The sequence below is a fragment of the Perca fluviatilis genome, chromosome 5 (assembly GCF_010015445.1).
Source record: "Perca fluviatilis chromosome 5, GENO_Pfluv_1.0, whole genome shotgun sequence".
NCBI lineage: Eukaryota > Metazoa > Chordata > Actinopteri > Perciformes > Percidae > Perca > Perca fluviatilis.
This window is the reverse complement of record NC_053116.1, coordinates 9,463,750-9,476,961: the sequence shown is the minus strand read 5'-3', so window position 1 is coordinate 9,476,961 and position 13,212 is coordinate 9,463,750. Positions and strand designations below refer to the sequence as shown.

The 13,212-nt window shown below is 43.4% G+C and overlaps 1 protein-coding gene across 5 annotated transcripts in view; it reads left to right on the top strand.

Moving 5' to 3' along the window:
* The window catches only part of plekhg5b (pleckstrin homology domain containing, family G (with RhoGef domain) member 5b), a 91,856-nt gene that overhangs the window by 42,494 nt on the left and 36,150 nt on the right, over positions 1-13,212 (top strand). Inside the window, exon 2 of one of the 5 annotated variants that reach the window (XM_039799969.1) lies at positions 12,956-13,190. The exons of 3 other annotated variants lie outside the window; for them this stretch is intronic. In XM_039799969.1, the coding sequence (XP_039655903.1) occupies positions 13,128-13,190 (63 nt within the window). In that variant the 5' untranslated portion in view covers positions 12,956-13,127. Of the gene's footprint in view, positions 1-673; positions 757-12,955; positions 13,191-13,212 lie in introns of those variants that run through there. One more of the 5 variants, XM_039799972.1, reaches the window with a different exon arrangement.

The window sequence follows — 13,212 nt, the reverse complement described above, 5'->3', positions numbered from 1 at the left end:
ATATAATGTAAAAAAAACCCAATCTTTTCTCTTGTATTCTAGTGTGACGGCATTTTTATTAAAGAATATAGAATATATGAAGTGCTAAGAGTATGTTGCTGGAGAAACACTATGTCATGTCTTGTTGCGGTTTCCGTTCATTCTGTGTGAAAGCAAAGGATAGCAGGACTAGAGTAGGACTTGTTTTCATCATTGATTTAATCTCAATGAATTGATTGATTGTCAGGTCTACGAAGCATCAGAATACCGCGAGAAACGACAAGGCGACTTCATCAAATGCCGTTTTTTTTGTTCGACCGCCAGAACACAAAGATATTGAATTGATGATATTGTAAAACGAGGGTAAAAAAAAAAAAAAAAATGTATTATCGAAACAGTTGCCGATTCAGTTTCTGTCGATGGACTTCTGTCTGTGTGAGGCTGTGAAGGTAGGCACATTCACATCTGTGCAGTCTGCTTTTCTTCTTTTGTCTGCATATTTCATATCTATTTCTTATATGAACAGACCAGCTGGTACCCACTGGCACCAACAGGAGTTCTCTCCTTTCAATATTCTTTATCCCAAATAGGAAGTGGTTGTTCCCCCCCCTTTCACTTCCTCCTTTTTTGGTCTTGTTCACCACCCTCCTATCTCTTCTCCTGCCCTGAAGCTATGGATAAGAAGGCTGGTTGCGTCACAGTCCAGCCAAAGTTGCCTGAGACAGCAGTCCGTACACTTGACTTCTCTGTTAGAGCAGAGAGAGAGACCAGCTGCTGGTGAGTGGTGCTTTTCTTCTGTAGTCCTATTGATCACCCCAAACTGTGTTTTGGTTTTTCAGCGTGTGTCATGTGTCATGTAAATATTTGACTCTGCTGCGGGGGTGTTGGGGTCAGTTATGTTTCTGCTGAAGTAGATCGAAAAACAATTTAAGAAAATTTCACTTTTGCTTAAAGAATTATTTCCAAATACAATTAAAATAGGGTTAGGGTTACAGTTGCCTGTAATTGTTGCAGTTTCCATGTATGCTTGCATTTAAAAAAAAAAATGCGACCATATCCAGTTGTCCAATAGGAAAATTAGTTGTGGAAGATGAGGAGGTAATATTTTTTGTGGGCAAACACTGGCTTGCGTGTTGAAACATACCTTTCACTGGAATGCATAGTCTGCTTCACAAGAACATTAGTTACTGTATTCCCTGCGAGCATGTTTGTTCCTGAGTTGTTGTTTTTTTTTTTTTATGGCAGTTGCTCAAACCTGGAGTGCCTGTCTGTGCTGTCGATGGATGGTGTCTGATTTCACCACGTTTCCGTAGTACTCTGCTGTATGTGATAGTGGCGGCCAGAGACTAAAAGATAATGGAGGCGGTGTTGATGCCCCATCAGGACCGTGATTCACTAGAGATTTTGGGAGTCAACACAACTGTAATTTGCATACTCGTTAGCCAAAGAGGAAAATAGCTTCTGCTGTGTTGCAGCATGAATATGAAAGTGTGTTTGTTTAATAATACAAAATGAGCCCATTTCTCCTTAATGTCTATCATGAGTAATCTGGGAAAAACCGTCCCCATCCATCATGTGTCACTGTGCAGAGGAGGACATTATGAAATGTTGTGTACAGTAACTCAGTCTGTGGTCTTTCTGGTATACAAATGCCATGGAACAAGCAGATTAGTCACACAAACTGATGGGCCGGAGTCTTGAATGAGTCGGATATACTGATCTGATATGGTTTTTTTTGGGTGGGTGGTAATTCCAATCATATTTCCGATTTATCACAACTTGGATTTTGTGGTAATGGTATTGTTGGACGTGCCAAGTTAATTACTGAGATCTGGGAAAACCGGATCATACAAAGTTGTTTTGAAGATGAAACAAAAGCCAAACATTACCCAAACTGTTCACGTACTTCACGGTTTACGGTTTACCACCTTTACGGTTGCACTTACTTTACGGTTGCACTTACTTTCAGTTTTACCCCCAAATAAAGTGATTCAGATAAACTGAGTAATGTTGGTCGTATGGCTTAGCAACTGTAACTTTCTCCAAGTGTTTAATTGGTCCAAACAGAGCAATACTTGTTGGTATGTAAAGTGTTTGGAGGGTTTTATTCCCTGGAAAACCCAAAAAACGCAAGAATAACCGTGCAACGAAATGGATTCAACGGTGTGTTTATCTGCTCTAAGGAAAGCCGTAAATGCTAGCATGCCCAGCTAGGTCTCTCACTGCCTACAGTAGTAACCCAAGGATTAATTACATTTTTGTTTACAATACTCTACTGTATTGTTATGGCTTCTACATGGATCATCAGCCGGTTGGGATGCTTACTTTTTTTTGCCTGAGACGTGTAGCCTTAGCCTCGCCCTTTTAGCATTATAGTATGTAGCCTTCAAGTATAGATTATTATTATTTATTTATTTTTAAGATTCTTTTTGGGGCATTTTAGCCCTTTATTTGTGTAGGACAGCTTACACATGAAAGGGGAGCGAGAGGGGGGAATGACATGCAGAAAAGGGCCGCAGGTCGGAGTCGAACCCGCGGCCACTCCGTCGAGGAGTAAACCTCTATATATGGGCAACCGCTCTACCAGGTGAGCTAACCAGGCGCCCTTCAAGTATATATTCAGACCCTTTTTGTAGGTGTAGTTTTAAACATGAGTTAGCTAGCTAGTTAGCTAGCTGATGAAATCTGTCAGTTGTCGTTTTAGCTAATAATACCCTTTAGCACCTGTATGGAACAGCCTGACCGCGGCGCTGTCGGATGACATAGTATTTAGAGCGATAACGCTAGCGAGTAGTATGAAAGACCGGAAATCCACGTAAGGAAGGAAGGTTTGAGTGGTGGATGGGTCAAACAGCACAGGACGTTTCGCCCAAGAGACCAGGGTTCGTGTCCCGTTGTTGTCCCGCGTGTCGCTGAAACGTACATTTGGTAATCTTTTCCTAAACCTAAAACCGTCCCGTTCTTGTGCCGCATGTCAGTTAAACGTACGTCCCGACCCAGTCAGAAAGTGACGCCCAAGAGTCCCGCCCAAGCGCGTCTAAATAGGACCCCAAATGGCTAGACGCTAAAGGAGAGGTTTTTTTTTGCGTCAGTAACAAACGCCAAAGGCCCATGACCAAGTGTAGCTTTTTGACGCGCAGGGAGTGAACGCACACACACACACACACACACACACACACACACACACACACACACACACACACACACACACACACACACACTTTGCTCTCTCCTGGGAGGATGAAAAACAACAAGTGCCTCTGTAAGAGTACATCCACATGTGGGCGAACTGCGTCAGGACTGTATGGTACCAGAACAAGGGAGAGTCGGTTAATAGGTAACAGGCATGCGGTGAGGCAGGCAGTTTTGTTGCATAACAGCCACAGTAAAAAAACAATGCCCTGGCTCTCCTTCTCTCCAGAGTACAGATGGCGGCAGAAGAAAGCGAGCGTGTGTGCGGCGGCGGCGGCTCTCTCCCATGCCACTCCTCAACAGATGCACTCCTTATTTATTGAAAAATAAATCAGACTCGGGGGACAGGCCTGCCCAGGCTCCCCCTTTGATCTGCTGCAGCCTCACTGGGCGCTGGTTTTAATCCCACCTGCTGGGCCTCAGCTAACGGCAACCCTGCGTAATGTTTAGGAAAGCAGGCCCTCTCCAGCACTCACATATGGGGCCGTGGGCTCTGCTCCCAGGAGGAAAAACAAAATTGGCTTTTAAGAAAAAAGGTAGCAAAAAATAGCAACATGTAGCAGAGTTTGACCCGGTGTCAGTGTCTGTCAGCTCGGCTTGATGAAAAGCACGCTCGCTCTGCAGGCATTTAGCGCTTTGACAATCAATCCTGCTTAATGCTAGGGCTGCACAATCCGAGGAAAATATGCGAAAACATTGTTGAATATCGCGCCAACAATATTACTTGGGATTAAATAAACAGATCTTAAAGTGTACTCAGTTCTGCTGCTTTTAGTATTCTGCTAAAATACAACAAATTGCTTGTTGAATTTTAAACAAATGAAAGGAAATCATTCCCAACATTCTTTTATTGAACAAATTGAGCATTGCATTGAATATGAAAGGCACCAAAGAAAGACAGCTACATTTGAATGTGCCGTTTTCTGCTATTTTCTTTCAACTGACACAAAAAATCTCTTTCGCAATATGTCGCAGCCTTTCACGATGTATTTATTGCTGCAGTTGATATATTGTGCAGCCCTATGTAATGCAGTAGCAGATATTGTTTGTTGCAGTTAAGAACTAACCAGTGTCTTGACAGCACAGTTGTATGCAAGAAGGTGAGTGGCTGGAGAGAAAGTAACTGACCGCGTCTGATTGGCGGATTGAGAAGATGTGTGTTGTTATACAATATTGATCTAATCTGGCAAAACGCAACACATATCGGCATTAATACTGTTATTTTGCAACAACTTAAATAACTGTTTTAATTGATTTAAGAAAATAAAAAAGCCAAACATTTGAAGATTCTAGCTTATCTGATGTTAGGATGGACAACTTTTCTTTATTTTGTATATTATGAAATCTTTTTTTTTTTTTTTTTTATGTGTCCAAAACTATAATAAAATAGAATGAATCATTAAAAAAGAAAAAGGGATTTGGACATGACACCTTGTGGAATTTCTCCTTTTCTGACATTTATAGATAAATAATTTGTTGACTAATTGAATAATAATGGGATGATGACGACGATGATGGTTTCTTCTACATTTCGTGTATCTAAATATCTTCTGGAAACACCCAGCACATCTTCAAAATACTATCATATTATGGATATAGAGGGATCAGTTAATACAAGTTGCGACATTTTGATTTTGTCAGTATTTCTCAGCATAGCATAGCACCACCCATGACTATTGTGATTGGTTTTAAGAAATGCCATTAAACCAGAGCCCGTTTTTCTCCCATCCCGGAATGCTGTGTGGACCAGCCAGACCCTCCTCCGCAGCGCTGTGGAGGAAGGTCTGGCAATGCGAGACTACAGTAAAATGAGCTTGAGAACTATTTTAGCTTTATTTGCATTAGACATGGTTTGGTACTACTCTGTTTGTATAGTCTATGCACTCTGGTCTGTACTGCATTGATGTATGCACCGGTCAAAGGTCAGCCTACCAGTCTGTGGAAAGGAGACAGTAGTTGTCTTCCCCATTAGCTGTAGACGATGAACCACTGATGATGTGTACTTGTGTCTTTGATTAGTTTGATGTTATAGACGGGTATGAGTGTCTCTTAACCGAAAGTCTGTCTGGATGTTTGACTGACTTCACTGCACTTTGACTATTTGAACAAGACGGTGCATGACTCTGCCTCGTCTGGTTGCTAACCAATCAATTTCGTGTGTAGGTGTGTTCACTGGGATGCATTTTTGGTGTGTTTCTCTGTGAGAGAAAGAATTAAAAAAAACAGGCCAGGCTGTTTTGTTTTTTTTGGTCTTACGTTCTGTGGTCTCTGTTGATGCTTTTAAAAAGCAGCTGAAGACTCAACGTGTTTAAACTGGTTTTTAATCTTGTGTTTTTAAGTCTTCATTTTTTTTATTTCTCTTTTGCTTGCTCATTTTACTGTTTGAGTCTTATTTTAACAATTTCTCATGGGAAGCACTTTGTGACTTTGTCTGTGAAAGGTGCCCTATCAAATAAACCTATTCTTTTTGAAAGAAAAGATGACTAGAGGTAAGACTAGAGGTTGACTTGAAGCCATGTGTGCCGACTCCTCCAGTCCCCCTCGTGACTGATGAGGAGCGGCGTCAGCGCTGACTTAACTCACTGCTGAGGACAATCTCCTCCAGTTGCCAAAATCAGTGAGGACTTTCGTGTTAGGACAGGACCTTTCTAAAGACCGGCTTTTCTGTAAGAGTGGAGTAATGGTAAGCATTAAAGTTGGCCCGGGTAATTAAACACAGTGTAGCTGGATGTCACCCACAGTCTCAACAAAGACTGAGACCTTTCTGCGTCGGACAGTTTCTTGGCCCAAACAACACGGTTTGAGCTCAACTTAACCAAACGGTGTTCTCCATTGTCCCCAATAATTAATCACACTGTTGTGTTTTGCGTTGATTCAGGTTTGCTTTGATTTCATGTTTTCGTGTGTGTGTGTGTGTGTGTGTGTGTGTGTGTGTGTGTGTGTGTGTGTGTGTGTGTGTGTGTGTGTGTGTGTGTGTGTGTGTGTGTGTGGTGTGTGTGTGTGAGACAGTGGAGGCTGATGATGGTTGCTTGGAACAATGACGGGGAATGGAGTTTGCTCTGTGGGTGTGGGCACCACTATGACAAACAGCTGCGCGTGTGTGTGTGTGTGTGAGAGAGAGTGTTATGGAGCAATACATGTGTGGGAACTCCTGTTTTCACAATATGTCAATAAAAGATAAGATTTTTTTTTCTTCTTTTGCAGAATGTTTTTCATAAGATGCAGTAGATTTGCGTGAGGATCGTTAACAACCCCAACCTCCCAAATCCAGCCCCACCCCTCCACACGCTCATACTTACAGTCTGACACACACACACACACACACACACACACACACACCAGCAGATAAAGGCTTTATTGAAAGCTGAAGCTGGAGCGTATTTCCATTCTTGGCCAGCTCTCCCTCTTAGGTCTCACCTATCATCATTAACATTTGGTTGGCTAGTCATTGTCTTGTGTTGACATTCATTTCTCTACCTAAGAGAGTAGAGATGGTACGATATGCTTTTGTCCCGAGTCTTTCACGATACATGGGATCATTGAGATTTTCATTTATTGCGATTCTAGAAGTATTGCGATTCGATAGTATTGCGATTTTCTTTTCCTTCTTTTAACAAAAGTTGAATAATACACTTCTAGAGACAATATATCATGAGTGATTGTTTGTCAGTCAGTCAGTCTGACATTTATTTCATTTGTAAAGAGGTACATAACATGGATTTTCTGCTTTCGGTCAAAAAACTGTTATGATGTAGTCGACGTCAGCGGTACCGTATGAACAGAAAATATCTAGGTGAATCATTGGTATAAAAAAAATATATTGATTCTAGGGAAAAGAATCAATTCTAAAACTTAAAAAAAATATATCACAATACACAAAATATTTTTTTTCCCGACCCCCACAATAGAGTTGGTTTCCAAGAGTCGATTCCATTTTGGAAGCAGTCCTCGTTACCTAGATTTGTTAAGGTCTGACGCCAACAAATTGCTTATTGAACTTTTAGCTCTCCTTCCTCTTTTTTTTATTAGACAAGCGCAATGTAAAAAACATAGCGTCTCATTTTGAGCATGCACTGAGCGTTGCTTGCACTGATAACAATCCCCAACATCGGATTATATCAGCTGTAGCTGTTAACCGTTGATTCCAGGGATGCACCGAATCCAGGCTTCGGATTCGGCCGAATATTGGGCTTTTTGACGGGGTTCGGTTTCTACCGAACCGAACCCTACGCTTGCACTGTGCACGCTACGCTGGTTGACGTAATGACGGCGCCGTTGACTACGGGAAGGTGTTTACGTAGGTGGATTGTTCAATACGGTAGACTGTGAGAAAGTGAAAATGGAACTCGTGAGCAGAAAGTGTTGTTTGGCAGTACTTTCAGTCAAAAGAAAGCCATTCAAGTCCAGCTACATTTGTCTCGTGGTGGCAAGGACCCTAAACAATACGCAGCATCGCCGCTGTTAAAACATTTGCGTATGAAACAGCCGAAAGAATAAGAGTTGTGCACAAAGGAATCTACAGGCAGGAGCCAAAATGCAGCAACTTTAGGTACATTACATACAGAATCTTAACCAGTACATTCGGTGTTCGGCCGAACCCCAAAAATCAGGGTTCGGTGCATCCCTAGTTGATTCCATAATGTCTAAAATAAAACTGTCTGGTTAATGTGCTCTCTTCGAGCTGGTGTCTGTACTGGGCCTAGCGGTGTCCATTGTTCCCATAGAAAAGCTCAGGGCAATGACTTCCCTGCTCTTTAACGGAGGTGGGACGGTTAACCAGATGTACATTTGCCAAACCAACCACTTAGTCCTCATCCTTAAAGTCTTTTCTCTCTCCAATAAAAGCATAAATCTCACCTTTTGTGAGCTTCTCTATGGGAACCATCTGGGACCAATGGGGCTACACAAGGACAACGTTTGTGAGTGAAAAGACACTACCAACCGTGAGTTCAATACAACAGAGTGGTTCCTCTTCGCTACAGAAATAATCTAGCTGACTGCATTATGTCCGCATCAGGGGAATCCTATCCTATCAAAACAGTTCTTCATCGAACTAGAGACAAAGCGTAAGAGTCAGTAGGATACAGCTAATGCATTTAATCAGTATTCCATATTCTGTTCTGCTCATCCCGTTTACAGTTTTTTGCTAAAATCACAAAAAACCTGCCAACAAGCTGCGGTACGGTTCAAAATTGAATCTTTGAATTTCAGTTACTTACAGATGTTGAAAAGTAAACCCGATTTAGATTTGATAAGTGATTCAGATTTCGATAAAATGCTATTGAACTCCAGCTCTGTCAAGCTTTACGCAACCGAACAAGGAAAGCCTATTATCTCTGAAGACACCATGGCACTCTCGGCTGTGAGAGAAACTGCAGCCTATGGTTCATACACCCCGCCCTTCACTCTTCAAACACGCACACATGCACACGGTGATGCATGCTATTACACAAGTGCTAGGTGTGCTCTGGCAGGACAAGCTGTTCCGGAGGAGGGCTGAGTGCAGTTTTAGGTGGGAGGGGGGGGATGCAGTAAATTTGGAAACAGATAGGATGGTCTGATCCAGCACAATTTTGGAGATCGAGGGATCGTTACTGAGCAGATTCTTTGCCTGCTCTTCAGAGCACATTGAATATCGTATCCCATCGGATCCGTAATCCGGGTTTGAATGTATCACCGCGTCGTATAATTTCATACACCGAGACTGATTACCCACAGATTTTCCTGTTCCCAGCGAGGATGCATCAGGCAGTCCAAACGTATTAAAAAAAAATTGTCCTTGGGAGACAAAATTGTGACCGTGGTGAGGATGTCGCAGCCAAATTGAACTGCCAGGCTGTTGCTCCAAAAGCCACAAGTCCCATCCTTAATTATAAATCACGTTTAAGACATTTGACTCTGAAGTTAATAACGGTTCCCCAGTTTAATGTCTTTAGCATCAGCTGTGTGACGTTAGTCAGCGCCAGTGGCTGCAGTAAGTGCTTTAGAGTGTGCTGCCTTCATATGTCTGCGTGCCGAGGTTGAACGATAAAGGTAAAGGTAAGAATCCTGATTCACCTCGGACGACATCAGTCATGGGGCAACCCAGGGTGTGCGCCCCCCATGTAGGCTGAGTCCTTGGCAGTGGCCCGGGTTCGAATCCGGCCCGTGGACCTTTGCTGCATGTCGTCCCCTCTCTCTCTCTCTCTCTCTCTCTCTCTCTCTCTCTCTCTCCCCTTTCCTGTCTTCAAGCAGAAGACTTCACTTATCTACTTCCGCACAAGAATACCTTTTATTCATGGATGACACAGAGAGCTGGCCAAGAAATAGTGTGTGTGTGTGTGTGTGTGTGTGTGTGTGTGTGTGTGTGTGTGTGTGTGTGTGTGTGTGTGTGTGTGTGTGTGTGTGTGTGTGTGTGTGTGTGTGTGTGTGTGTGTGTGTACGTACGTACAAGGGTCCATAAGCAGGTGCCACGTGGCATTGGATGTGCTAACCCAAGACAAAGGGCCGCCGTGGGGTCGGTGTGTGTTCTCAGCTGTTGGGGAGGGGGAGGAAGGTGGGGCTTTGTGTGTGTGTGTTCATCTATAGTCACTTGTGCCCACCCCCCGAACCTTTCCACTAATCTGGCCAGACACACGCGACACACACTCACATGACACATGTTGTATCACAGCAATCATACACTCAGTACGAGGCACGCGTGGCCTCCTGTCAGCTGTCCCGCACGCTCACATTCCCTCACAGTCAGTTTCACTCTCGCACTCCTCTTCGTTCTAGGAAAACTGATCCAGAAACGGGCCGAGTCTGGTCGTCCTCGTACCCAAGTATCAATCATCCCTCTCATTGATAGGAATGTTGAGTATTGCAAAAATCCCTGTTGCACATATCCTGAGCTGAAGTTATTTTAGGGTCATATTTTCAAGTATCTGTCTTTGATGTAAGATTACACGCTTTGTTTGAGTTTTTTTTTTTTTTTTTTTGTTTGGTGCTTTTTGAGCCTTTTCTTCATCCTGTGATGCACTCGTTTGTCTTGGCTAAAGCGTCAGATATTTTCAGCTGGAATGTGAACGCCCCAACTGGATAGTGAGGCAGGCCTACCTATCCTAGCTATTGTCTAAATATGGCATCTGACTTGCTCGTATTTCTCTGGCCCGGCTGTCTGTCTCCACACCTCATGGAGAACATAGCACCTCTGTGCGATGGGGCTTTTGACTCTGCTGCACCGAAATGTGCACGCACGCGCGCTGACGTTGACTTCAGAGAGGCATATGTAGGCGATGTTGTAACAGATTTCTGTGACTTGTTTGCTTCTGCCCTGAAGCTGTCTCTTTGGCAGCGTGGTCCTCCGGCTGTAAATCAAGCTCAGTGACTCAGTCGGGGGTGAGACACTTTACTTCTCTGTACCTGCAACGTGTCATAAATGTCATCAACTGCAACGATTGAGAAATGACCTGAGTTTTCACACTGTTTCCATTATCCTCCTTTGCTGTAGTCATTACTCAATGAGCACAAGACTGAACAGGACCTCAGTTTGTTAAAAAAAACAGTAGAACACACCACTTGTTCCAGACTAGGGGTTTTCACAGAATAGTCAACTATTCAAATAATTAACATGGGGCATTCATGAAGTAATGGCAGTGGATCATATATGTGTGTAAATACATACAGATATGCAGCAGGGGGTGGTGTGGGCGGGTAAACAAGTTGTTCTGTGTGACTTAAAGGAACACGCCGACTTATTGGGAATTTAGCTTATTCACCGTAACCCCCAGAGTAAGACAAGTCCATACATACCCTTCTCATCTCCGTGCATGCTGTAACGCTGTCTGACTGCTCCAGCGGCATCAGCCCATCACAGAACAGGCAGGTGAATGGTTCCAGTAATCCTACTGCTCCAAATAAGTGACAAAATAACGCCAACATGTTCCTATTTACATGTTGTGATTTGTAGAGTCACAGCGTGTACAAAAAACAACGTAACATGAGACACAGCCATCTTCTAACCGTAAACAAACCGGGAACTATATTCTCAGGCGGAAGAATATAGTACTTGGGCGGAGTGATATGCTCGCAGCAAGCCTGTCTGAGAATATAGTTTCCGGTTTGTTTACGGTTGTTTTTTGTACACGCTGTGACTCTACAAATCACAACATGTAAATAGGAACATGTTGCCGTTATTTTGTCACAATTGGGAGCAGTAGGATTACTGGAATCATTCACCTGCAGGATCTGTGCTAGGCTAAGCTAATGCTGGAGCCGTCAGACAGCGTTACAGCACGCACGGAGATGAGAAGGGTATGTATCAACTTGTCTAACTGTGGGGGTTACGGTGAATACGCTAAATTCCCAATAAGTCGGCGTGTTCCTTTAAGTTTGCGTGCAGCGGCACAAAGACATGGTGCTAACCGGAACCGGACTCCTATGCCAACCAGGACTGCCAAATGAGAATAAAGGAAGACTGTAGCGATGGCGATTAACTGTCCGTTTATCAGGGACACACAGATGTTGGATATTTCCTATTTTCTGTTTACACTAATGTAAAAAAAAAAAAAAAAAAACTTTTGGCAAGATTGCATATACTGTATCTGTACAAATATACAACTATCGACTTTTGGGGAGTATTAACTACACTATTAGTTAATGCCCTGTTAGTCTGGAACAGGGCATTAACTAATAGTGTAGTTGTTGAGATATATCAACAACTAATGGCACGATGTTTTATACACACATTTATGGCCCGCCAAAGATGAGTCCTTCTGACTTTGGTGATTCCCCTGATTTTTCCTCTTGCGCCATTGCCATTAAATTTGTCCAACATTTTACGACCAAATTACCTGCAGAGCCAATGGTATTCCAGTCGGTCTCAGCTGTACTTTGTGCTTATTAGCAAATGTCAGCATGCCACAAACCCTAATCTGATATGGTGAACATGGTAAACGTTGTACCAGATAAACATTAGCATGTTAGCATTGTCATTGTGTGCATGCAAGCACGTGACACTAGCATTTAGGTGCCAAAGTACAGTCTGTCTACAGTCCAGAGTCACGGAGCCACTGGCGTGGCTGCAGATCTTATTTTGATAGATTTGGCCATTATTCCTATCAGTAATATTAACATTTGAACGGTCTGTCTGCCGTATACATTTCTTGCCATGTCACACACATTGTTGTAGTGGTGCCACCGTGTTCCCAGATCTCAGCAACTACTTTACTATGTTTACACTGTTGTGCAGTGACTTTGGGGAGTATTTAAAATAATCTATTTCTCACTGAATTCTTGACGTTATCGTGACTGCTAGAAATTAGCTATGAGAATTAGGACACAAGTTGTAATACACTGGACTTATCCTAAAATTCTGTTGTTCGTACTGGAGGAGAGCCTGTTACAGTCCCAGTAAACAAAGCCATTCTCTCAGTCTCTTTCTATTTAAAACCTCTCTCTGGTTGGTTGGTGGCTCTGTCTGGATATAATGACCAAGGGTGCATGAGAGAAAGGGAGGAGTCAGTGCTGTTGGTGGCAGAGGAGAGTGGGGGGGAAAAAGAGGAGAAGACCCTGACTTGTGGCGCTCATAGCCAGGCTGTTTAATCGCAGCAGGACCATCGGATGGCTTTGACAGAGCACAGGCACCAATTAGGCTGCAAGATTAGGGGGGGCTTCTGAATAGCTTCTAGATGGACCTTTTTTTTCTTTTTCTTTTTCCTCTTCTTCTTCCTTCCTGCCTTGGTTTTATATCTTTACTGGGACTCCTCACCCTCCCATAACCTTATCCCTCCTTCCGTCCCTCCCTCCTTCTGTCCTCCTCCAGCCCTGCAACCTGCTCCTTAAAGTCTGCGATTATACCTGGCTAGACATTGAGAGGAGTGGATTAATAAGGCAGCTCGTCAGTGTGGCTTGACGTGGGGGACAGTGCAGAGTGAATAAGCAGGCCAGCGCAGTGGCAAATTGGATGCTTATTGGGTTCCTGGGTGCCTGCTGGCATGGATATGGAGCCGGATCGCAGGAGTGGGAGAGACTCGTGCTCCAATCTGCAGAATATGACGGTAGAGTACCAGGAGTGGAGAC